The sequence below is a fragment of the Lithobates pipiens genome, unplaced genomic scaffold (assembly GCF_037356315.1).
Source record: "Lithobates pipiens isolate NorthernLeopardFrog02 unplaced genomic scaffold, aLitPip1_a1.2 Scaffold_23, whole genome shotgun sequence".
Taxonomy (NCBI): domain Eukaryota; kingdom Metazoa; phylum Chordata; class Amphibia; order Anura; family Ranidae; genus Lithobates; species Lithobates pipiens.
The window spans coordinates 110,660,103-110,685,592 of NW_027507785.1; the positions used below are offsets into that span (position 1 = coordinate 110,660,103).

Consider the following 25,490-nt stretch of genomic DNA (forward strand, 5'->3'; position numbering starts at 1 on the left):
AAATCAGGCGCCGTAGCACCACTGATGATACTGATGCTCTAGAGAGCAAGGGGACCGTATCAAACATACTTAAGGCCATGCACTAACTGATCTGCCAGTTCTGCGCAGACCGGGGGAGACTGTTGCTTCTCCAATTCATGGTGCAACAACTTTTCCCATTCAGTAAGCGTCTGCAACACCAAGGCCGTGGCCAGCACAGGTCGTAACGCCGACCCCACCACCATAAACATGGACCGGTGCCACTGCCTCTGCCCTCCTGTCGGCAAGGCCCTTGAAGGCAGGAGTCCCTTCTACCGGAATCGTGGCTACTTTATTTAGCCTGGATACCGGGGGGTCAACGACCAGAGGAGACTACCATTTTTTTCATGAGGCGCTCCTCAAAGGGGGTAACGCACTGCCATTCTTCTTGGGACTGAACAGGCCGGTTGCGGGCTTCCCCATTCCTTGTAGATGAACTTTTCAAAATAAGTCAAAAACGGAAACACCTTAGGCGTGCAGGCCAGTTTGCGGGACCCAAAATCCTGCAGCATCCTGTATCTTCACGGTATCATGAACTGCAGTGATAAGTGCTCCTGCTAGCGCTTTTTCCTGCTCTAACCCGGAGTCATACTAACTGTCCAAACGGACCTGGTCCGCATCCTCTGACACGTCAGAACAGGGGCCACCAGTCACCGTGGGGCCCGAGTTGGAATCAAAGCGCTCCCCAAAACACGGGGGGGCAGGGGGCGTTTTTTACCCCCTTGCGCCCCGCACACCACTTCCACCCTGGCAACAAAGGTCTCCAGGACTGCCGATAAAGCGTCCATAGGCACCACATTTTTTAGGAGGTGATCTGGTTGCCAAAGCAGAGAGGTCTGGGCAAGAAGTGCCAGCTTCTGACGCCATGCTGACCCTCACTTGCCTGCCACAACTTAATGCAAGGTACACAAATGCCAAAGCCCAGAGCCCCCCCCCCCCAGTCAGGTACATACGCTGCACCACATGCTGTCACACAGCGGCCCCAGCAGGGGGAGGAGGGAATGAGGGATAGGGAGAGAGGAAAGGGAGAGTGAGAGACCCCCCAAGTAGACCTCCCTGGGAATGCCCAGCTGCTGTTTTCTGCTGAGGCAGAGAGCGCCGCACTTAGCCCTCCTGTTGGGATTGATGGACACATTCCACCACAGACCCATCAGCAGTACGGGGTGGGTGTTGGCCATGGCACACTGACATGGACAGCAGTAGACCGGCCATGTGTGCCCCGAAGCATATAGCTCACCGGCCCCCCCTGGAGCAGAAGGGGCATGTCGTGTCTGACGTAGCACACAGCTACGGTCTGCTAATGCTCAATGGCCAGGCTGGGGAGACTACAGGGATCTATATTATCTATATTATCCAGCCTGTCACCCAGCCCAGCTGTTGATTGTAGATCACAAGATCAAAATTGCAGAAAAAAATTAAAAAATTCCCAGGACCAATGGTCCGCTCAGGGAGCCAGGTCCTTCTACACTAGGCAGAAAAAACTGAGCTGTAGGGTGAGGGGTTAGAGGGGCCAGAGGAACCGTCCACTGGACGGTGCTGTTTAGTCTTGCTGTTTTTACATGTTCTGCCTAGTCCTCACCTGAAGGTGGCGTGACAACCCTAAGGTCAAGAATTAAAGAAGCTGTGTCCATCAATGAACAAAAGAGAAAAGTGCATTTATTTACTTTTTTTCCCCACAGGAGCCTGCAAAGGGGGTGCAATGTCAGGCTCCTGCAAACTCTTCCTCCAGCTAACTGCCATACTGCTCACTGTACAGGCTTTCAGCTGAAGTATCAATGGACTAAAAGCACGCTGATGAACGCACGTGTATTCCAGAGCATAAACTGCAACTGATCATTAACAATAGTGGGGTCATTTTGCTTACTGGGTACTTAAACCCCCTTCCTGCTCAGACCAATTTTGAGCGCTGTCACTCTTTGAATTGTGCGGTCATGCTACAGTTTACCCAAATTACATTTTTATCCACATCAATAGAGCTTTCTTTTAGCGGTATTTAATTGCTGCTGGTTTTTTTTATTTTTTGCTTAACAAAAAGGGACCGAAATTTTGGAAAAAAAAAAAATTCATAGTTTGTTATAAAATTTTGAAAACCGGAAATTCTCCTTCCCCGATGTGTGCTGATGAGGCTGCACTGATGGGCAGTGATATGCACTGATAAGGTGGCACTGGTAGCCAGCACTGATCTGTGATACTGATTATTAGACAGTGATAGGCAATGAGTGGCAGCACTGGTGGGCATTGATGGGTGGCACTATGGGCACTGGTAGGTGGCACTGGCAGGGGACATTGGTGGGCACACCTGCAGCTTTCTGAGTGAGGGACAATGTCCCTTTGACAGAAGCCGGTGATCGGCTTTCCCCCCCCCTCGCGCTGACAACGTGGGGGGGGGGGGGGAAGAATACAGATTACCTGTTTAGATCACATGATCAGCCATCATTGGCTGATAGCTGATCATGTGGTAAGGGGACGGGATCGACCCCTTACTTGGATCTATCATCAGCCGAGTCTCAGACTCGGCGATCACAGAGCGCGCTGCGTGCGACCCGCAGGGTCACTCAGATTGCGCTTGCTCGGGAGGACGTCCAGGGATGCCCTGCCGGAAATGAAGGCCCGTGTTGCAGCCGTCTGGTGATTACAATGTGGTAATGAAAGAGAATATACAGGATACTTCTCAAGTGGTTAAAAACAACTTATCTGGGGGCGTGGCCTGGTGATGTGCTAGAGCAGACGTGTGCTCTGTGAGCTCCGAGGCCGACACCGAGAAATATACATAAAATCATCCAAAAACTCATATTTTTCCTACCTGAGTGATGGGCCGGCGGACGGGCAAGTCTCTGCCCAAGAAAGGAGCCTCGACGGGGTCGATTAAGCGATTCCTTTCCGTGGAACCGGACGAGGTGGAAGAGCAGGACGACCTAGGCCGCAAGCCGCGGAGTAGAGTGGATTCCGCATCCCGCGATGGGCCGGACCGGAGGTCGCGCTCGCCCGAGTCCTCGGCGGGCTCGGGGGCCGAAGGGTGGGTCACATCCTTCCGCCGGAGCGGCGCCAAGAGTGAGCGATCTCCCTACTACCTCCGATCTCGCCGCCATGCTGCTGAACCTCGAGCGGGTCATCAGGAAGGAGGTCTCCGCAGTTCGTTCGGATCTCTCGCAAGTATTGGTTCGTGTTGAAGAGTCGGAGCAACGTCTCGATCGCCACGCGAACGCTATTCGATCCCTCCAGGCGACTACACGTCAACTTGCCATTTCGCATCGTACGACCGTTTACAAGATCGAGGATCAAGAGAATCGTAACAGACGTAATAACGTTCGGATTCGGGGACTTCCCGAAGCGACTGGAGACGACGATCTGTTACCATCCGTTCGGGGCATTTTTAATAGCCTTCTGGGACGAGCACCTGACGCCCCTTTGAAGATTGACCGGGTGCACAGGGCACTCCGCCCACGCAATCTTGCTACAGACGTCCCACGGGACATTATTTGCCGGGTCCACCATTATCCTGAAAAGGAACTGATTATGCAGAAAGCTAAGGGAGCTAATCCGTTTGATTTTCATGGGGCGATGCTATCCTTTTTCCCGGATCTCGCTAAAGAAACCTTGGACCGACGCAGGGCCTTAAGGCCCCTCACGGAACTGCTCCGGGCGGCGTCCATTAAATATAGGTGGGGCTTCCCTGCGGCCTTGATCGCATCTAGAGATGGCAAAACCGCAATACTTCGATTTCCGGAGGAGCTGTCCAAATTCTGCACGGATATGTCCGTTCCTACCCCAGAACTACCTGGATGGCATGAAGGCATCCCGCCCCTGCCCGCTGGGACCGACCAGGGCTGGCAGAGAGTGAGCCGTGCCCGCCGTACTTCTGCACCTGATTGCCGCCCTTGAAAGGGCATCCTGCTCACCAATTTGTTCAGCTTGGTTACCTGTTCAGGACGTCTACTTGCATCTGTGGGGCATACCGCCTGAATGTTTTTTTTACTAAGTTTGTGCGGGGAAGCTGACCGCCTCTGGCGACAACGTGTTTTTGCAGGCCAGGGCTGAGCACCCCTAGGGGGCCCTCGGTCTGGATATGAACATCGCTGCACTTTTGCCCTTTGTCTTTTTATTGGCGTGACATTTCTTCATCTTCCTCGCTGTGCCTCTGGAGCGTATCTGACTCATGGTTCCCCTCTCCCCCCCCCCCATTGGGTACCCTACCGCCTCAGTTTTATACCAATATTGTTCTGTACAGGCGCTTTAGGTTTTGGATGATGTTATTCATAGATTTTTCTGCCTGGGTGTCGGCACCGGACCGCGGGGCGCTGCCTTGGACCTTTATGGTGTGGTTTGCGCCCGGCTGCCTGCGTCCCGCCTCCCCCTTTTTGAGCGGGGGCTGCCCGGCGCGGGGCCTCGGCGTCCGTTCCCCCGTTGGGGTGGCGGGCGTGGGGGCCCTGTGGCGGTCACGCAGCCCGCTCTTGCACGGCATAGTAATGCGTGCACTAATGGCTGTTTCTCGACAGCACCTTTTTTGGTTCAATTTGTTTCTCCCACTAAGGTGGGGCCTTGTATTTTTTTGTTGCCTTTCTTTCTCCTGTCCTCTTCTCTCTCACCTTTTCTGTCTACTGCCTCCACCTCCTCTGTTCCCCTCCCCCCTCTCTGGCGGCAGACCGCCTTGGTATTGTATTGATAATGTTGTGGTGATCGCGGTTCCTCCTCCTGAGACCCCATGGCTACTGTGAACATTGTATCTTTTAATGTACGGGGCCTATACGCCCCAGGGAAGAGACACAATTTATATAGGGAACTGGTCTTCCTCCAGGAGACCCACCTCACGCAGACGACTCGAGTTAGGTTACACTCACCACAGTACCCTACGTGGTACTACAGCCTCTCGGACATCTCTAAAGCCAAGGGTGTGGCCATCGGGCTTCGTAGGGGAACCGCGTTCACGTTTGAGGAAATGTTGTGTGATCCTGCGGGACGTTTTCTGTTTCTGCGGGGCACCTTGGGCAGCATGCAGTGTACTTTGGCCACCTTATACTCCCCTAACAAAAACCAGGTGCGTTTCTTGGCTTCCACACTTAGCTCCCTGCGGAACTTTGCACGTGGATGCATTCTCCTAGCAGGCGATTTTAATGTTCCCTTGGAACCTACTCTGGACACCTCTAGGGGTGGTTCCTCGCTTTCCGGCAGGGGAATAAGGTATATACGTTCTCGACTCCATGACCTACAATTGATGGATGTCTGGAGAATTGCTCACCCACGGGAAAGGGACTTTACCTACTTTTCCCCGGTGCACCAAACCTACTCTAGAATAGATTTATGCTTCATTGACCACCAACATCTTCCGCTCGTAGTGAAGTCAAGTATTGACTCCTCCCCCATTTCGGACCATGCTCCGATATCCTTAACCATTAGCGTGGCGTCCATACCCCTGAAGGCCACTAATTGGAAATTGAACGAGGACCTTATAGCCGAAGAAGCGGATAAAAAGGTGATGGGTGATAGTTTGGAGTTTTATTTTAAGACTAATGTCAGTCCTGAAGTTTCACCGGGAGTGCTTTGGGAGGCCCACAAGGTGTATATTAGAGGAAAGTTTATAGAATTGGGTTCTAGGAAAAAGAGGGAGCGCTTAACTCAACAGGCCAACTTGTTGCGGGACATTACTGACTTAGAACGCCGACATAAGTTGAACCAGACTCCAGCCCTTTTCCACGCCTTAACGGAAAAACGGGAGACCCTGAAGTCTCTCCTTCATTTAGACCACAAACGTCGCGCGCGGTTGGTAGCTCACCGTTTTTATGAGTGGGGCGATAGGCCCAGTAGACTGCTGGCTAATTCGGTGCGACAGCGGAAGAATGCAGCGTTTATTGCCAAAGTTAAGACCCCCTCGGGAGACTTGGTGTTCGAGACACCCCGTATAGCCAAGACATTCCGGGACTTTTACCAGCGCCTGTATCGGGTGCACCAGGGGGACCATGATAGAGAGGCTCGGAGACGCCTTATTGGGGACTATCTGGCCCGCGCCGCTCTCCCGAAACTCCCCGAGGAGGTTTTGGCTTCCTTGGAGGGGGAGTTGACGACTGCGGAGCTTCTGGGCGCCATGAAAGCTATGGCGCGCGGTAAGGCACCGGGTCCAGACGGCCTCACGGTATCGTATTATAGAGCGTACGCTGACATACTGATGCCGTACTTGACCAGATATGCTAACGTGACCTCGGACGGCGGGGACCTTCGCCCGGAGACCACTCATGCACATATCACGGTATTACCCAAGGAGGGCAAGGACCCTAGTGACTGCGCGAGCTACCGCCCTATCTCGCTCTTGAATATAGATGCGAAGATTTATGCTAAAGCTATAGCGAATAGGCTGCTCCCCCTGGTGCCACAATGGATTTCACGGGATCAGACAGGATTCATCCCCGGGAGGGAAGCGCGGGATAACTCCCTCCGCACACTCTCCTTGATGGCATATGTGCGGCGGACTGCCCAGCCCACCCTGTTACTCTCCACGGATGCTGAGAAGGCGTTTGACAGGGTGGACTGGGACTTCCTTATGGCTACGCTGGCGCACCTGGGCATAGGTCCCACTTTGCGCTCCCAAATAGCGGCGTTGTACCACTGCCCCACAGCTCAGATACGGATTAACGGAACCCTTAGTGACCCCTTCACCCTATACAACGGCACTCGTCAGGGGTGCCCGCTCTCGCCGATTTTATTCGCGATATCCCTAGAACCATTTTTATCCCTTGTTAGACAAAATCCGAATATACGTGGTGTTACCATTGGTACGACGGAACACAAATACGCGGCTTACGCGGACGATATTTTGTTCTATGTGCAACAGCCTCTGACCACCCTTCCAAATCTTATGTTCGAGTTTTCGGCCTACGGCGTGGTGTCAAACTTTAAAATCAATATGTCCAAATCGGAAATGTTAAACATCTCTGTACCCGCCAAACAAGTATCCCACCTGAAAAAGAACTATCCCTTTAACTGGCAGCTGAGCTCCATGAAATATTTGGGCATTTACCTAACGCCCTCATTATCGTCCCTTTTCCGCGCTAACTTTCTGCCTTTACTCAACACTCTTAGATCCGATATCCAAAAGTGGTCCCAGCTACGACATTCTTGGCTGGGAAGAATAGGCCTGGTTAAGATGAACTTGCTGCCCAGGGTGCTCTTCATGTTGCAGATGGTCCCGTTTGGAATACCGGTGGGGTTTTTTACAATTTTGACATCTATGGTATACCGGTACATATGGAATAGGAGAAGGCCCAGGCTGAATAGAACACTCCTCATCCGCCCTAAGTGTAGCGGGGGTTTAGCTGTACCAGATTTCAAACTCTACTATAGGGCCGTTGTGCTGACCAGACTCTCTGACTTAAAGTATTGCAAGGGCACGAAACTCTGGGTAAATGTGGAAACAGACCTTTGTGGAGCTGAACCTTCCACGCTGATGTGGATACCGAAGAAGTTCCGAACCCTTTTGCCTACCACGTCCCCACTTACACACTCCTCCTTGATGGTATGGGACTCTATCTGTAAGAGAAATGGCTGGCTGCATAACTCCCCCCTGATGCCCTTGGTGGGTCACAACTTTTTCCCACCGGGTAATATGGACCCTCAGATTCACCCGTGGCGGCTGGGCACTAACACCTATCTCCATCAGTTCACCGGCCCATCCGGGGTGCTACCTCTTGCTTCCATCATGGGTGACTCCTCCATTTCCTACATGGATCGCTGGAAACATCATCAACTGTTGAACTTTGTTCGCATGCTCCCAAAACCCCTGCGCACCCTGGCGGAGCTTACACCTGTGGAAACCGCATTTGCTGAACCTGACCCGATTGAGCGGCCAGTTTCGTACTTCTATCAGGCCTTGCTGTCCCTCACCTCTACGGGTACCCCCTCCTTTCTACGGTACTGGGAAAGGGAACTACAAATGGAGCTGTCTCCGTCCCAGCAGTCACAAATCCTAACACTGGCTCATGCCTCCTCGGGATCCTCTAAGACATCAGAAATGGCGTATAAACTTTTGACCAGATGGCACTACACACCGGTTGTCTTACATAGGTTCTCTCCCCAGTCCTCCCCGCTCTGTTGGCGGGAGTGCGGGGAGGTAGCCACTCATGCCCATATATGGTGGTACTGCCCGAGGATCCGCCCATTCTGGCTGGCGATCATATACACAATTAAAGAAATCCAGGGATGGGAGGTACCTAATGACCCGTGGTATGTCCTGTTCCATTGCACGGGAAGGCCGACAGGTTCCTACAAGAGGTCGATTACACCACATCTCTTAAACGCTGCTAAAACCCTCATTCCTCAGTTTTGGAAGATGAAGACGATCCCCACCCTCCGGCGTTGGTTGCTCACTGTGGATACCACATATTACATGGAGGATATGACCCTTTCCCTCCGGGGTAAATCTGAGTTGTCAACAAAGATCTGGGCCTGTTGGGTTGCCTTCAAATATTCCTCGAGTTATGCAGCCATAATGTCTCAACCAGAGTGAAGTGAACATGACGCTTGTTTTTACTACATCTACTGTTATTTTGCAATAGGTTGTCTGACGGTGGTCTGCCCCCTCCCCGCCCCCCCCCCCCCCTCTCCCTTCTTTTTCTTTCTCTCTCTCTTTCTGTTTATTTTCCTTTTCCTTTACTCCCCTTCTAATTCTGTCTACTATATTTCCTCTTTTATGATAGAAGAGGTGGGTGTATATTTATGTGCCCATGTAACTAACGTTATAATGTTGTAGATCTTGCTATAGGTTTCTATATTGATTGTTATGCTCTGTACACGCTTCTCTTCTTTAATAAACATTAATTAAAAAAAAAAAAAAAAAAAAAAAAAAAAAACAACTTATCTTTAAAGGACCAAGCTCCTTGTCATACTTGCCAATCTTTCACTATTTGGCCTGACTGTACATATCAAGTATGTTATTACTTCACTAGCTGCATGCCTGTCCTTATCTGTGATTGAGTAATAAAGAAGCAATGGTAGCACAATTATTCTACCTCAATAGGTTCTCTTTGAAACATTACAAAATAATGTTGGAGTATGCACTCAGACATCTAAATATATTCTCCGTCTTGATGGCTTTAAAGTGTAATGTACTTTTAGTAACACCCCCTCGTCCCCCACCATCATCACCCACAAGTCCTATATTCACCTAGCACCAATCTATTGATATTGAAAATAGGCTGAACTATATGACTATCCACGCAATTAAATTCCCAGGAAATTGAATTGCACACACAAAAAAAAAAAAAAAAAAAAAAGAAGAGGCAGATACAATTTAAAACATCACAGCATTCAACCTGTTTTTTTTAAGAAAAAAAAACACAACACATCAAATGCATAAATACAGGATTAATAGTTAAAATTACCTATTAGTCTGTAGCCTCAATTTTGAATTAGGAGATATCAATATCTGTTCAGCCTCCACATTTGGACTTATAAAATGTAATCGTTCAAAGACCTGAAATACATCATTACTTTAAAAAAACATGTACAGCAAATTCAGTATTCATGTTATTTAGCATTTAAAAATACGATAAACGCAAAAGAGCTAAAACTCAAACGGCAACGAACCAAAATTTATGTTACACTATAATGATTGGTTTGCTGAGGGCTACTGCACTCTACACAAACATGCACATTTGCACTGCTTTATGGATCGAGAGACACATTTATAAAACATTAATTGGTGCATTTGCCAATGCATGCTTTAGTGCCAGTTCACGCCACAAAAACGTCCTGCACTTGTATGAACTATGCCATTGGAACTCATGTAACCATCTCTACTTTTCATGCCTTCTTTGATGCAGAAAAAAAGCACTGCACTGCATGTGGCGTGAATGGGTCCTTACAGCACATTAGCCAGATGAATATTGCAGTACATTTAAGGAGACAAATTCAACAGATGCTTAAAGTAAAGTAGCAGTCTTGAAAGCATAGCAAATGTCCCAGCCAGAACCATCTACAGTATATCGTTGAGATACTTTTTTTTAACCTTTACGTTTTTTTAAACCCTCTTTTAGCACTGGTTTTACATATGTTTAAACACTTCAATACCACCCATAGACATATGACGTCCACAGATGGGATCTCCCATCCTGGGCAGACACAGATCCACGTTCCTATCAGGGGAGAGGAGACAGATTGTGTGTTCCTAGTATACAGGAACACCAATCTGTTTCCCCTCCCTAGTCAGTCTCCCCCCCCCCCCCCCCCCCCCGTTAAAATCACTCCTTAGGTAACACATTTTAAACCCATGATCACCTCCTAGTGTTAACTCCTTCCCTGCCAGTGACATACAGTAATCGGTGCATATTTAAAGCACTGATCACTGTATAAATGCCAATGGTCCCAAAATAGTGTCAAAAGTGTCCGATATATCCGCCACAATGTCACAGTCATGATAAAAAAATCGCAGATCGCGGCCATTACTAGTAAAAAAAATGCCATAAATCTATCCCCTATTTTGAAGGCGCTTTAACTTTGCACAAACCAATCAATATACGCGTATTGCAATTTTTTTTTTTACCAAAAATATGTAGAATAATTCATATTGGGCTAAACTGAGGAAATTGTTTTCAATTTGGGATATTTATCATAGCACTAAGTAAAAAATAGTGTCTTTTTTGTTTATAGTGCAAAAAATAAAAACTGCAGAGGTGATCAAATACCACCAAAATAAAGCTTTATTTGTGTGCGTGTGTGTGTGTGGGGTGACAAAAATTTGGGTACAGTGTTGCATGACCACGTAATTGTTATTCAAAGTAAAGTGCGACAGCGCTGAAAGCTGAAATTGGCCTGAGCATGAAGGGGGTGAATATGCCCTGTATTGAAGTGGTTAAAAAAATCATTTTAGGCCAGAAGATTGTATAAACCTCCAAAACATTATGTATTTTCGAAGAGACACCCTAAAGAATAAAATAGTGGTAGTTGCAATTTTATACGTCACATGATATTACCGTTAAGGTCTAGATAACGTAAAATAAAAAATAAAAAACACACTAAAGCTCATTTTAGGGCACAAAAACACAATAAATTACAAATTTTTCTTTGGGTAAAATATTAAAAATTGGGTTGCACCAAGTAGATAAATACCCAAGTCAAACCTTAAATTTGTGTAAGCCTGCAAAATGGCACCAAACTTTGGTACCCTATATTTTCCATAGGCAATGCTTTAAAAGCTCCCTACAGGTCATCAATTTATAGTGGTAGAAATATTGCACTTAATCCTGCGTGTGCGGTTACATTAAACGTGTATCAAAATCAACATTTGTGCATCTAGGTGCTCCCATCATGTGAGTTTAAGTTTGTACATGCGTGTATGTTGGGCATGGGCTTTCTATAAGGGGGGTGGGGTATTTTATGTGATTGGGTGCAACTTTTTTTTTTCCCCAAATGTGAAATATTAAAAAGTAGATTTTTTTTTTTTCTTACATCCGCTTAGGGGATAAAATAGCCCCTATGTAATGATTTTTTGGGTGCTCTTTAAAGCTTAACTCCACTTTTGTGGGGAAAAAAATAGCAACTAAAAAAAAAAATGGCATATACCATATTGTAATGGAAGGTTATGGTTATTAAAGAATTACCTTCAGATGTCAGATTTCTGGCATCCTTTACAACAAACTAAATTTTAGCCGAGTTAACCCAAAAAAGGAAAATCGCATCTAAAAGATGCAATGCAGATCCTGACAATTTTCTCATTAGAGCCCTGCAGGCATGGTAGCCTAGTGATATTTATAAAACCACTCCTATAGGGATTCACTCAGCACGTGGACAAATTCAGAACAAAAAAGGTAGGAATCTGCAGCAAAGTTTGTTAAAATCCCTGTAATGTACATACAGTCATGGCCGAAATTGTTGGCACCCAAGAAATTTTTCCAGAAAATCAAGTATTTCTCACAGAAAAGTATTGCAGTAACACGTTTTGCTATACACGTTTATTGCCCTTGTGTTTATTGGAACAAAACAAAAAAGGGAGGAAAAAAAGCAAATTGGACATGTCGTCACACAACTCCAAAAATGGGCTGGTCAAAAAATTCTTGGCACCCTTAACTTAATATTTGGGATCCCCTGATGAAGTCATGTGGTTGACTTAACGCGTAGGGAGTGGCCGTGAGTCAGACGCAATACCGGAAGTGACGCAAGACTGGCGGAAGACACCAGGAAGTCATTTTTCTTATGTGCTGTTACCAATATTTTTTTTAATGTGAGAGTCTAATCTTTATTTAAAATAAATTGAATTTTCGTTTTTAAAATACTACACTATTGGAGGCTTTTTTCCCCCCTGTATCTTGTATTGAGTGGCATACATTTGCGGAGATCGCTGCCTAGTTTTTAATACTACTGCTACAGGGATGGACGGCCCCCTGGTGGTCTAATGCGGGTGCCCACATTTTCAAGCTGCTAACCATAACAGTGGAAGACCCCCTGGTGGTAGATGACAGATCGAACAGAAGATTTATTTCACTTGATGTGCCGTTTAAACAAGGAGTGGAGGTGAGAGTTCTGAGAGCCCATATTTTGTTTCCGTGCATAAGCTTTGCCCTTTGTTTCTCCGATGGGAACCATTTTTAGTGCCTTTGGTGTCTAAAGAGACTCATTTATATGGACATATTAATGGTGCTTGCTTTCCTTATCCCTTCTGATTATTATCACTAATATTAATCTAGTTCTTTTTTATCAGCACTAGTCACCTTAGAGAATCGTTATTTTATACACTAGTCTGTTTGCGCAGGATCATCATGGACTGTATATTCTTTATTTTTGGTATTATGTGAATACTATTAGATCCAGCTGTATTCTTTACCACTTTAATTGCAATTTGCACGTGTATATTTTTTTTACTTATTATTGCTGCAAGTGTGCTTTTATTTTATGAGGATTTTTTTTATAGCACTTTATATGAGCACTTGTTTGCAATTTTTTATTTTTTTTACATGAAATTCTCTGATATTTATTCACCATATACGTCGTTTTAACTTTTATGTAGTAGCACGAAGGATATTTTTATTATAAGCCTAGTTCATACTAACTTTTTTTTTCCCCCGTTTATCCCAGTGGGCTGAAAAAACAAAAACAAAAACCAGAAGCGCTTAGGAGGAGATTATGTACCAACAATTCAATGGTAGTACTGTGGTCACCCTGTTGAGCTACTGCGTTCTGACAGGGGGACACCCACCCGCATGCTTTCAGGCTTGTCCATTCGAAAAAAGCTGGACATTAGGCTTCTGTCGGACCAGCTGCCGTACACATGGGCCAAATGTCAGCTGGTTTCTATTGAACCGGCTGATACCACCCGATATTCTGCCTGTGTGTATGGGGCTTTGCTCTTTAATGAGACATCCAGGGTCTAAAAGACCCTGGATGTCTGACCTGTGCTCCAATTAATCAAATTCAGTGCAGATCACACTGCAATAGATTCTTTCCCGACCATGCTGGCTGAGGAAACTGACATAGGCACCCGGAAGTGATGTTTTACATGTTGCTTCCAGGTCAGCAAGAAGGGGAGGCGAGTGGCCACATGTCTGTTACTGGGGTGGGTGTGTGTGTGTCTGTGTGGAAGCAATATGGTGTCAGACTGCTTCCATCTGACAGTTAGAAGTCAGCTTATCCATCTACTGTATTTCTCACAAAAGTGAGTACACACCTCACATTTTTGTAAAAATGTTATTCTATCTTTTCATGTGACAACCCTTAAGAAATTACACTTTGCTACAATGAAAAGTAGTGAGTATACAGCTTGTATAACAGTGTAAAATGTGCTGTCCCCTCAAAATAACTCAACACACAGCCATTAATGTCTAAACTGCTGGCAACAAGAGTGAGTACATCCCTAAGTAAAAATGTCCAAATTGGGGCAAAAGTGTCAATATTTTGTGTGGCCACCATTATTTTCCAGCACTGCCTTAACCCTCTTGGCCATGGAGTTCACCAGAGCTTCAGAGGTTGCCGCTGGAGTCCTCTTCCACTCCTCCATGACGACATCACAGAGCTGGTGGATGTTAGAGACCTTGCGCTCCTCCACCTTACATTTGAGGATGCCCCACAGATGCTCAATAGGGTTTAGGTCTGGAGACATGCTTGGCCAGTCCACTACCTTTATCTTCAGCTTCTTTAGCAAGGCAGTTGCCATCTTGGAGGTGTCTTTGGGGTTATCTTGGAATACAGCCCTGTAGCCAAGTCTCCGCAAGGAGGGATCATGCTCTGCTTCAGTATCTCACAGTACATGTTGGTATTCATGGTTCCCCCAATGAACTGTAGCTCCCCAGTCCCGGCAGCACTGATGTAGCCACAGACCATGACACTCCCACCACCATGCTTGACTGTAGGCAAGAAAAACTTGCCTTTGTACTCTTCATCTGGTTGCCCGGAACACATGCTTGACACCATCTGAACCAAATACGTTTATCTTGGGTCTCATCATACCACAGGACATGGTTCTAGTAATCCATGTCCTTCGTCTGCTAGTCTTCAGCAAACTGTTTGCGGGCTTTCTTGTGCATCAGCTTTAGAAGAGGCTTTCTTTTGGGACGACAGCAATGCAGATCAATTTGATCCAGTGTGCGGCGTATGGTCTGAGCACTGACAGGCTGACCGCCCACCCCTTCAACCTCTGCAGCAATGCTGGCAGCACTCATACGTCTATTTCCCAAAGACAACTTCTGTATATGACGCTAAACACATGCACTCAACTTCTTTGGTAGACCATGGTGAGGCATGTTCTGAGTTAACCTCTGGTTAAACCTGTCCTGTTTAACCGCTGGTTAAACCTGTCCTGTTTAACCGCTGAATGGTCTTGGCCACCGTGCTGCAGCTCAGTTTCATGGTCTTGGCAAGCTTCTTATAGCCTAGGCCAGGGATATGCAATTAGCGGACCTCCAGCTGTTGAATAACTACAAGTTCCATGAGGCACAGCAAGGACTCTGACAGCCACAAGTATGACACCCAGAGGCAGAGGCATGATGGGACTTGTACTTTTACAACAGCTGGAGGTCCACTAATTGCATATCCCGGGCTTAGGCCATCTTCATGTAGAGCAAAAAAAAATTTACAGATCCTCAGAGATTATATGCCATGTTGAACTTCCAGAGACCAGTATGAGAGTGATAACACCAAATTTAACACACCTACTCCCCAATCACACCTGAGACCTTGTAACACTAACAAATCACATGAGATCGGGAAGGGAAAATGGCTAATTGGGCCCAATTTGGACATTTTCACTTAGGGGTATACTCACTTTTGTTGCCAGTGGTTTAGACATTAATGGATGTATGTTGAGTTATGAGGGGACAGCAAATTTACACTGTTCTACAAGCTGTACACTCACTACTTTACATTGTAGCAAAGTGTAATTTCTTCAGTGTTGTCACATGAAAAGATATAATGAAATATTTACAAAAATGTGAGGGGTGTACTCACTGTTGTGAGGTACTGTATATGTTGTGCGTTGCAAGTGGTTTACTGGGGTTATGGCTGAAGCTATCAGCCATAACCCTGTTTTTTTTTTTTTTTCCTGCAGCCAGTGACTGGTTGTCCCATGAAAGAGGATCACTTTCAGAAACAGCGGGAAGGGAAGCCCCCCACCACTTTTACTGGCGCACCCGAGAAACAATTTGACGAGTCACGAGGCTGGCCATAGACGATCCCGAAGATCAGTCTCTGATCCCCTCTGTGGTCTGGTAGGACTGGAGTGACATGATGTCACTTCCAGTCTAGAGCACAAGTAAACTATTTTTTTTCTTAAAGCAAAAGATCAAATTTGTTTTTCTGATATTTGGGGAGAGGAGATATTTTTTTAATTGACTCCAGATCTCCCCATAAAGAGGATCTGTCATCCCTTATTTCTATTACAAGGGTTGTGTACATTTCTTGCAATAGAAATAAAAGTGATAAAAAAAAAAAAAAAAAAAAAAATGAAGCACCCCCATCATCCCTGTGTGCTTGCGTACAGAAGCAAACATATACACAAGTCCCGCACGCATATGTAAACGGTGTTCACACCACACTTGAGGTATTGCTGCGAGCGTTAGAGCGAGAGCAATAATTCTAGCGCTAAACCTCTAAACATGTAATCTGTAAAATGTTTTAAAGTGTTGCCTATAGAGATTTTTAATCTACGGTATGAGGGTGCAAAATTTTAAAGTGTGACATGTTAAGAATCTATTCACTCGATGTAACTTCATCTGTCATTTTATGAAAAAAAACTGGGGTACATACTATGTTTGTTTAATTCCTTAAAGTGCATTTTTTCCCCAAAAATTGCATTTGAAAAACCGCTGTGCAAACACTGACAAAAAAAAAAAAAAAGAAAGAAAAAAAAAGTTATATATATATATGGATAAATTAAACATATACGCTGCACTACCTGTATGTGATGCACACTATCAGTGTAGAAATCAAAATGTATACATTGCTAAAAAATAATCAATGAAATAGCGAAATATAATAAAAAAAATAGATGACTGTGTCTAAACCATTGGATGGTGAAACTAATCTGCAGATGTCAACCCATCCACTTCATAGAACTTGCGAAAATGTACACCGACGACCAGTGGCCGCCTTGCAAACTTGCGCGACGGACACCTGATGACAGAAGGCCCAAGAAGCACTAAGTGCAGAGAAGAATGCGCCATAACAGGCTAAGGAGGAACTCGATCCCTGACAGAATAGCCCAGAGTCATCTGTCCGATCCCAGAAAACAGGTCGCAGAAGAAGCAGGCTGCCCCTTTCTTGACCTGTCCGTGAATACAGTGAGCCTGACCTCCAAACAGACTCAGTGGCATCCAAATACACCCAAATCCCCCAAAAACACATCCAGGGCAGATAAGGCAAATTCCATGGGATGCGTTTACCAGGGACACAAGAAAGGCAACACAATGTCCTTATTCAAATGGAAATCCAAGGATGGACTATGTAAAAAGGGCAAAGCACCACCTTAACCTGGGTAAGGTGAATGACAAGAGAACGCCACTGATGCCATTTCACACTCTGCGAGCAGAGGTGATAGCCACTACGAGGCCACCATCAGAGACAGAGTAAGCAGTGGAATCAACCGAATATAGAGAGAGAGAGAGATAGATCTCACAGCGGTATTAGAAACCACACCAGTGGAAACAGATGTCTGACCCCTTGAACAAAATAAAAGGTATGCACCAGGGGATGCTGAAGACCACCACCCAGGCTGACACCTGGCCCCTCGATGGTACATGAGGCCCTTTTCTGTTCATCCCCCGTAAATGGAGGTTGGAATTGGAGCCACCTAGGAAGAACGAGAATTGAATGCCTGGTGACTCATACCAAGATATATGTGCTTTCCACATCCAGAGGTAAAACCTCCTAAAAAAGGTCAGCAGTGTCGGAACTGCAGCACCTGGCTCATCACAGCCAGACCATTAAAACCAGTGACTCTAAAGCAGGCTGGAAGAATGGCCCTTGGGACAGCAAGTCCTCCCTGAGAGGCAGTTGCTAAGGAACGTTGGCGACCAGGCGCACCTGGTTGAAAGTTGGAGAGGAGGAAAGGCGTAGAGCAAATGTCACCGGTCCCATGGGCCACCAGAAGAACCATCCTGATGAGCCAAGATGCAAACAGATCTACCTCAGGAGTGTCCCAGTGAAGGATCCGCCCTGTGGTCCAACCCTAGCCAACTGAGGTATCCGTCCGACAGTATTCCACTCCAGTGATGCGTATGTTGGAAAGGGCCGGAAAGAGGTGTTCTGCCCACCGGAGTACACTGGCAACAGCCAGGGCCAACACCTATTTGACCCTCCCTGGTGAAGGACATAAGGCACCGCCGTTGCCTTGTCTGGCTCCATACCGTTGAAGTTGAACAGTCTATGATCCAGACCTAGTCTGATTGATTGAAGTTCATAGTTTCATAGTTAGTAAGGTTGAATAAAGACACCAGTCCATCCAGTTCAACCTGTGTGTCAACAATTGTGCCCATCCCTGTACATTACACACTCACATTGGTCCTTACCCTCAAGGAGCCCACAATCCAAGGCCCCCATTCATATACTAGGGCCAATTTTGGACAGAAGCCAATTAACCTACCTGCATGTCTTTGGTTTGTGGGAGGAAACCGGAGTACCCGGAGGAAACCCACGCAGGCACAGGGAGAACATGCAAACTCCAGGCAGGTAGCGTCGTGGTTGGGATTTGAACCAGCGACCCTTCTTACTGCTAAGCGAGAGTGCTAACCACTACACCACAGTGCCGCCCAGGATGTTACTCCGGATTCCACCAACCTCCATGACCCTGAGCAGAGCTCAGTCCAAGGACATCTCTCCACCAGGACAGACTGGCATTGGTGTTCGTCCTGTTCAATAAAAGGGGAGAAAGGATTTCCCCCACTGGCCGAAGAACCGAATCTGATTATTCAGAAACCTTGGGCATTTGTCCCATTCTGCCAGGATCGCCCTGAAGGGAGCTTGTATGGAGCTGAGCAAATGGAATTGCCTCAAAAAGAAAGATACCATCAAACCCAAAACCCACATGCAGATCCGCAGAGGAAAAAGACAAGGAATTGGTCACACACTGGAACTCCAAATTATCTTGGTGTCATCTTTATTGTCAAAAGGGTCAGAAAGATATAGGCAATGGTAGACGTTTCACAAGCAATAGCTTGCTTGTTCACAACCACAGAGGATCCTACCTGCCAGACAGTAAATGCAAAACACAGCATGCAACTTCTGGAGTTTGTCCAGGGGAAGAAACAAGTTGGCCAGAGCTGAAGCCCAGTCAGGCTCAGATAATCCAACGTTCTGGCAGGGCCAAGCAGACTTCGATAGTATAGATGCCAGCTGAAATCAGTGAAGGTCTGTATAGGAACTACGTTGCTCCCCCACTGACGTAACCATGCCAGATCCCAGGGGCAACTCCTTGCGAACCCACAGCAAAAAACGGAGGAAGTGCTGGAGTCAGGCACATAACAGAATGTGCAAGTAAGCATTTATGATGTTGTAGAAGTCAGAAAGTCCCTATGATGAAGGAGTTCCACCACAGTGCGGACGGACTCCGTCCTGATCTTCTGTACCCACACGAGTCAGGTCGGGGCCTTGAGGTCCAGAATTAGGTTCTTTTTGTACCATGCCTCCAGACTGTGAACATATTTGAATAAAACCCCTGAAACTGTTCCCAGCATGGGAACCAGGACAATCACAGTTTGCAACAATGGGGTTTGCACAACCCCCCACGGAGAACAGTAAGCAGTCTGGCGACAGACATCCATTGGAAGCAAAAAACTAACTTTTTGGAGGAACACAGCTGGAAAATGGTTCTTGTAACCAGACAAACTCAAGACGCGACATGTCATTCAGGGTTAGCCCCTCAAAATACATTTCCAGGGCACCACTGAGGAAACAGACACTCAACAACCAGGGGAAATGCAGCCAAGAGGCATAGCCAACAAACTGCAGCACCTACACCAATAGGTCCGCCAAGGCAGCAAAGGCAGGGAGGATTCTGCTCCCCCCTCCAGGTATGTCAGCTGGACCCTTAGAAACCAGGAGATTCCTCTATTGGAGCCATGGCTGCCTTGAGCAGCCTAGAGACAGAGGGCCCACTACTGGTGGAACAGTCCACTTCTCAAGGAGGGACTCCCCAAAGGTCTTCATGGACAAATTTGTCAAAATAAGAGCGAGAAGGGAATGCTTTCGCCACACGACGGCTTAACCAAAGGGGTACTGCCCCTCTGCCGCAGCCACTGCTACATCCCCCATCTTGAAAGGTTGCAGCACAGATGTAATAAGTGTGAGAAACAGCTCCCCTTTGTGCACTATTGCAGTCATCCTCACTCCTTGACAGGATAGGGAGCATGGCCACCACTCCGCAAGGTGGGCCACGGGCATGTGGCAGAGCGAGATAGGATTGTTCGACAGAGGAGGTAGGGTAGGCCAAGGGGGCCATATACTAAGCTATATGCCCAAGAAAAAATTGGGGGGGGGGGGGGGGGTCCTGCCCACCAACCAGTGGGGGGGCTGTCGGCCATGAGGAATGGTCCGACACAGGCCAAGACCCGGTCAATATGCAACCTCGCAAGACGTTTAACTCGCAGGGCCAGCCCCTGTCCAGTGGGGCTATGTCGTGGCTGACCTAGAATGTAGCTGCGGTCTGCACATGCTCGCTGCCCAGACCACTGGATCAAGTGTCCAGCCCCGCAGTTGATTGTAGATGTCACTGGAAAAAAAATCCAGGAAAAGAGAAAATAAAAACAAATTCCCAGGACTAGAGATCCCAAGCAGGGAACTAGGTCCTTACTCCCGATTAGGCGGTAAAAAATTGAATACCTAGAGCAGGGAGGGGGTTATATACTGACTGACGGCAGCCCATGGGCATAGCCAGGTGTTTTTTTTTTTCTTGTTCTGCCTAGTCCTACCCCTGTGGAAGCGATATAACCCTATGGTTCTGAAGAAGGCTGTGTCTGTAAATAAACAAATGAGAAATATGGATTTAAACTTGTAAACTAAAAGTGCCAGAAAAGGCTTGGTCGGCAAAGTGGATATACAGCTACAAGGCTGTAGTCATGCTAGATTTCAGGAAGAATTAAGGTAAAATGTTTATTTTCAGGATACTGTTTAGGCACAGTCAACATTTCTAAATGCTACCTATGAAATAGAAAATCTTTAATTTCCGTCCAAGCCCACAAAAAAAAAAGAAAAATTAAAATATACAGTCAATGAAATGATGAACAATAATAATGAATCTAGCACACTACTGGTTGAGAATAAAACAATGTGGACTATAAAATATAAAAATATACCTGAATCTGAATCTCATCAGAGAGTTCATGTGCCTGGCCATAGAACTGCTTTGCCAGTGGGTCAGTGACTCGAACAGTCACTTTGAGTCCAGTTTTTCCTCTCATTTTGGCATACACATTCATGGCAAAGTTGTACTGTCCTGGAAGCTCAACGGACACCTATGAGAGAGCCACAAAGGTAAAAACATTTCAGCTGTTATGACGCTAAGGTAAAGTACGTGCAAAAATAATTTTTGCCCATTTGCAAAGAAAAAAAAAAAAAAAGAGTTAGCTCTAATGATGTTTGCCCCATTTTTAGCTGCTGAATTCATTACATTTTACTCAACTCAGGCTGCTGCTAGAACTTGTATTTCTGGCTATAGAACACAGATAACTGTGGGTTGCTCAAATAGCACCTCCTCCTTTCATAAAAAGCCTTGCTTGTGTAGCACTGACCCCCGAAGGAGCTGCTGGTTTTATTGGGCTTACCGTTAACTTCTTGACCTCGCCTCCGTCTAGGGGTTCCCGTGGTAGATGGCCCAAAGAAATGCAGAAACTGACACTGGATCTTCTTTTGGGTTATTTATTTAGAAGATAACACAGTCTCTTAATGTAGAATAGAGGGTTAAGAGGAAAGTTCAGGTACTTTTTGGACTACAAAAATAGAAAGTCTCTTCTAGAAAAATCCAGAGAATTACCATTTCACAGCTGGATTCTTACAACCTCCGGATAGACCTCCTCCCACTAGGCCTAGCAGCCGGTAGGTCTCTGCCACAGACATTGATATAGAACACTTGAGGAAAAGTCTCTGCCACAGACTTGGACATAACTGAGGGATGTAGACAAATTTAGAGAACCATCATACGGTACCAGTGTCTCTCAGCCCGTCCGGCAATACCATACGAATGCGGATCCATAAAGTGTCCTTCAACCGAGCCTCCAGGCTCCTTCAGAGAAACCAGCCTTACGCATGGCCTTCTCCTGAAGAGTCCTGCCCTGGTTGCTTCTCCAGTTGCTGGGCCTCTCCTTAGATGAGACGTCACCGTATCCACCTTTGGATCATTAGGGCCTCATATCCATTCAGGCCTATCCCTGCCGTTGCTTCGCCTCGGGCTGTCCAGTCCCGAGGCTTGAAATTGCATGGATCCGCACTCAATGCCAGGAGAGCCACGAGGGCTGGTCAGGAGGACCAGGACCAAACAGACAGAAAATATCTTCTGGACCGGAACCCTGAAACACGTGATCGCAGTACCTTAAATGCCACCTCCCAGAATGCACAGCAGGAAAACATTCCCACTGGGCTGGTTTCGAGAAAAGAATGGCACTCAATACGCCCAGCTAAACTGCGTTCTCATACTTGCCGGCGGCGACAGTGACACCTGCAGCCAAGGAGAACTCAGTGCAATCCACCTAGACTGGTACTGACACCATAATTTAGCAAAATTAGCCCTAAAACCCAACTGTGGTTTTAGGAATATTAACGGAATATTAATTTTCAAACACACATAGCGTATGCTTGTCATGAGCCGGCGCTACACTTGCTTTTCAATTAATGTAAAGCACTCCGATTGGAGGAAGTGCAGGGGGATCACCACAATCTCCTCTCCTACAATTAATCCAATTTGTGCGCACCGAATGCCTCTGCAAACCCAGATACCATCTTTCAAAAGTGGCTGATATAGCATTACTGTCTTGCACATAGGGCAGGGATTCTCAATCAGGGTTCCGCGGAACCCTAGAGTTCCTCCAAAAGGTATCTAGGGGTTCCTTCAGCATTGGGCAATTTCTGCTTTTCAGATAAGTTCCCACTGATCTTTTTAGCTATCTGTAAAGGAGGTAATTCTTCCCAATGACCACAAGTGTAAGGACCATTCTTCCCACTGACCATCACACTATTGTATCATGAGTTGTAGCTTTCTAATTTTTAGCAGGGGTTCCCCAAGACTCAAGGGTTCCTCTGTGTTGAAAAGGTTGAGAAAGACTAACAGGTACAGAGTGCAGGGCTGTGGGTGGAATACAGGGTTTCTTGAAGTGTATGTACTCTATGAAAAAAAGGACTAAATATTTATACAGTGGGGCAAAAAAGTATTTAGTCAGCCACCAATTGTGCAAGTTCTCCCACTTAAAAAGATGAGAGGCCTGTAATTGTCATCATAGGTATACCTCAACTATGAGAGACAAAATGTGGAAACAAATCCAGACAATCCCGTTGTCTGATTTTTGAAAGAATTTATTTGCAAATTATGGTGGAATATAACTATTTGGTCACCTACAAACAAACAAGTTTTCTGTCTCTCACAGACCAGTATCTTCTTCTTTAAGAGGCTCCTCTGTCCTCCACCCATTACGTGTATTAAGGGCACCTGTTTAAACTTATCAGTATAAAAAAAAAAAAAAAAAGACACCTGTCCACAACCTCAAATAGTCACACTCCAAACTCCACTATGGTGAAGACCAAAGAGCTGTCGAATGGCACCAGAAACAAAATCGTAGACCTGCACCAGGCGGGAAGACTGAATCTGCAATAGGCAAGCAGCTTGGTGTGAAGAAATCAACTGTGGGAGCAATAATTAGAAAATGGAAGATATACAAGACCACTGATAATCTCCCTTGTGGATCTGGGGCTCCACGCAAGATCTCACCCCGTGGGGTCAAAATGATCACAATAACTGAGCAAAAATCCCAGAAACACATGGGGGGACCTAGTGAATGACCTGCAAAAAGCTGGGACCAATGTAACAAAGGCTACCATCAGGAACACACTACGCCGCCAGGGATTCAGATCCTGCAGTGCCAGACATGTCCCCCTGTTTAAGCCATACATGTCCGGGGCCGTCTGAGGTTTGCTGGAGAGCATTTGGATGATCCAGAAGAGGGTTGGAGAGAATGTCATATGGTCATATGAAACCAAAGTAGAACTGTTTGATAGAGAAACAACTCGTCGTGTTTGGAAGAGAGAGAATGCCGAGTTGCAACCAAAGAACACCATACCTACTGTGAAGCATGGGGGTGGCAACAACATGCTTTTGGGCTGTTTCTCTGCAAAGGGAACAGGATGACTGATCCATGTACATGAAAGAATGAATGGGGCTATGTATCGTGAGATTGAGTGCAAACCTCCTCCCATCAGCAAGGGCATTGAAGATTAAACGTGGCTGGGTCTTTCAGCATGACAATGATCCCAAACTCCCACCCAGGCAACAAAGGAGTGGCTTCGTAAGAAGTGAGTAAGATGTGATTGTCTGGATTTGTTTCCACATTTTGTCTCTCATAGTTGAGGTATACCTATGATGACAATTACAGGCCTCTCTCATCTTTTTAAGTGGGAGAACTTGCACAATTGGTGGCTGACCAAATACTTTTTTGCCCCACTGTATCTAAAAAGGCAAAACATTCTTTATTGACAGAGTGAAGAGGGATTAGAACCCCCGTCAGTTTTTATTGCTGTCTGTGCCCCGTTAAGGGGATTCACTCTATTTGTCCTGTTTACTGTTACAATTGAAAGTAAAAGAAAATCCCAAATCCAATGGAGACACTAGTTCTGGTGGCCTGGGGGACCCCAAGGATTTCCCTTAAAGCTGCGTTCCACCCAAAAGTGGAACTGATCTGCCCCCTCCGGTACCACGTTTTGCACCTTTCGGGGGAGCGAATACCTGTCTGACATGTACCCTGTCCCCACTTTCGGGAGAAAGCCATCAGAGGTAAAGCGGCACTATTTTTAGCGCCGCTTTACCGTCGTTTTAGCGGCGCTAGTCAGCTGCTAGCGGGAGGGGGGTTTAAATCTGCCAGCAAAACGCCGCCAGAGCAGCGTTTTGACAGCGGTATTGCAGTGCTGCTCCATTGATCTCAATGGGGAGCAGCTGTGGAGGAGCGATGAATTCACTGCTCCAAAGAAGCTGCTGGCAGGAATTTTTCTGACACCCTGCCAGCGCACTGCTGCAGTGTGAAAGCTCTTGGGCTTTCACACTGGAGTGAATGGAGCCGCTTTTTTCTGGTGCTATTTTTAGCACTGTAGCGCCTGAAAAACACCAGCAGTGTAAAAGGAGACAGGAAGTAAAAGGTAAATCTCCCCAATTGGGCACATATGGCAACAAATTTAATCAACAGTGGTTATACATCTTCCCTTACTCCCTTAGACCTTTAGGCAAAACTTATTACTAAATTGATTGTTGCACAATTTTTAACCACTTGCTTACTGGGCACTTAAACCCCCCTCCTGCCCAGACCAATTTTCAGCTTTCAATGCTCTCACTTTGAATGACAATTACCCTTTACTTTTTTGGCCTTTTTTTTTATACAAATAGAGCTTTCTTTTGGTGGTATTTTATCAGCTCTGGGTTATTTTTTGTGATATAAATGGAAAGACTGGAAATCATGAAAAAAATAAAATAAAGTCTTCATAAATTTTGGCCACAATTTATACTGCTACATCTTTGGTAAAAAAATAACCCAAATTAGTGGATATTATGTGGTCTGTATGAAAGTTAGAGAGTCTACAAGCTATGGTGCAAATCAAAAAATGTATCACATCTGACGTACTGGCGGCCTATCTCATTTCTTGAGACCCTAACAAGGCAGGAAAGTACAAATGCCCCCCAAATGATCTTTTTTGGAAAGTAGACATTCCAAAATATTTAGTAAAAGCCATGGTGAGTTTTTGAAGTTGTCATTTTTTCCCACAATTCTTTGAAAATTAGGATTTTAAAAAAATGTTTCCACAAAATTGTCATTGTA

The 25,490-nt window shown here is 46.1% G+C and overlaps 1 protein-coding gene across 1 annotated transcript in view; it reads right to left on the reverse strand.

Annotated features, from left to right (window-relative positions):
- NUP210 (nucleoporin 210) overlaps nt 1-25,490 on the reverse strand; it is a 353,934-nt gene that overhangs the window by 94,090 nt on the left and 234,354 nt on the right. The window contains exons 28-29 of the mRNA XM_077452181.1: nt 20,778-20,936; nt 9,387-9,478 (exon numbers count right to left, since the gene is read on the reverse strand). Of these exons, the coding sequence (XP_077308307.1) occupies nt 9,387-9,478; nt 20,778-20,936 (251 nt within the window). The remainder of the gene's footprint in view (nt 1-9,386; nt 9,479-20,777; nt 20,937-25,490) is intronic.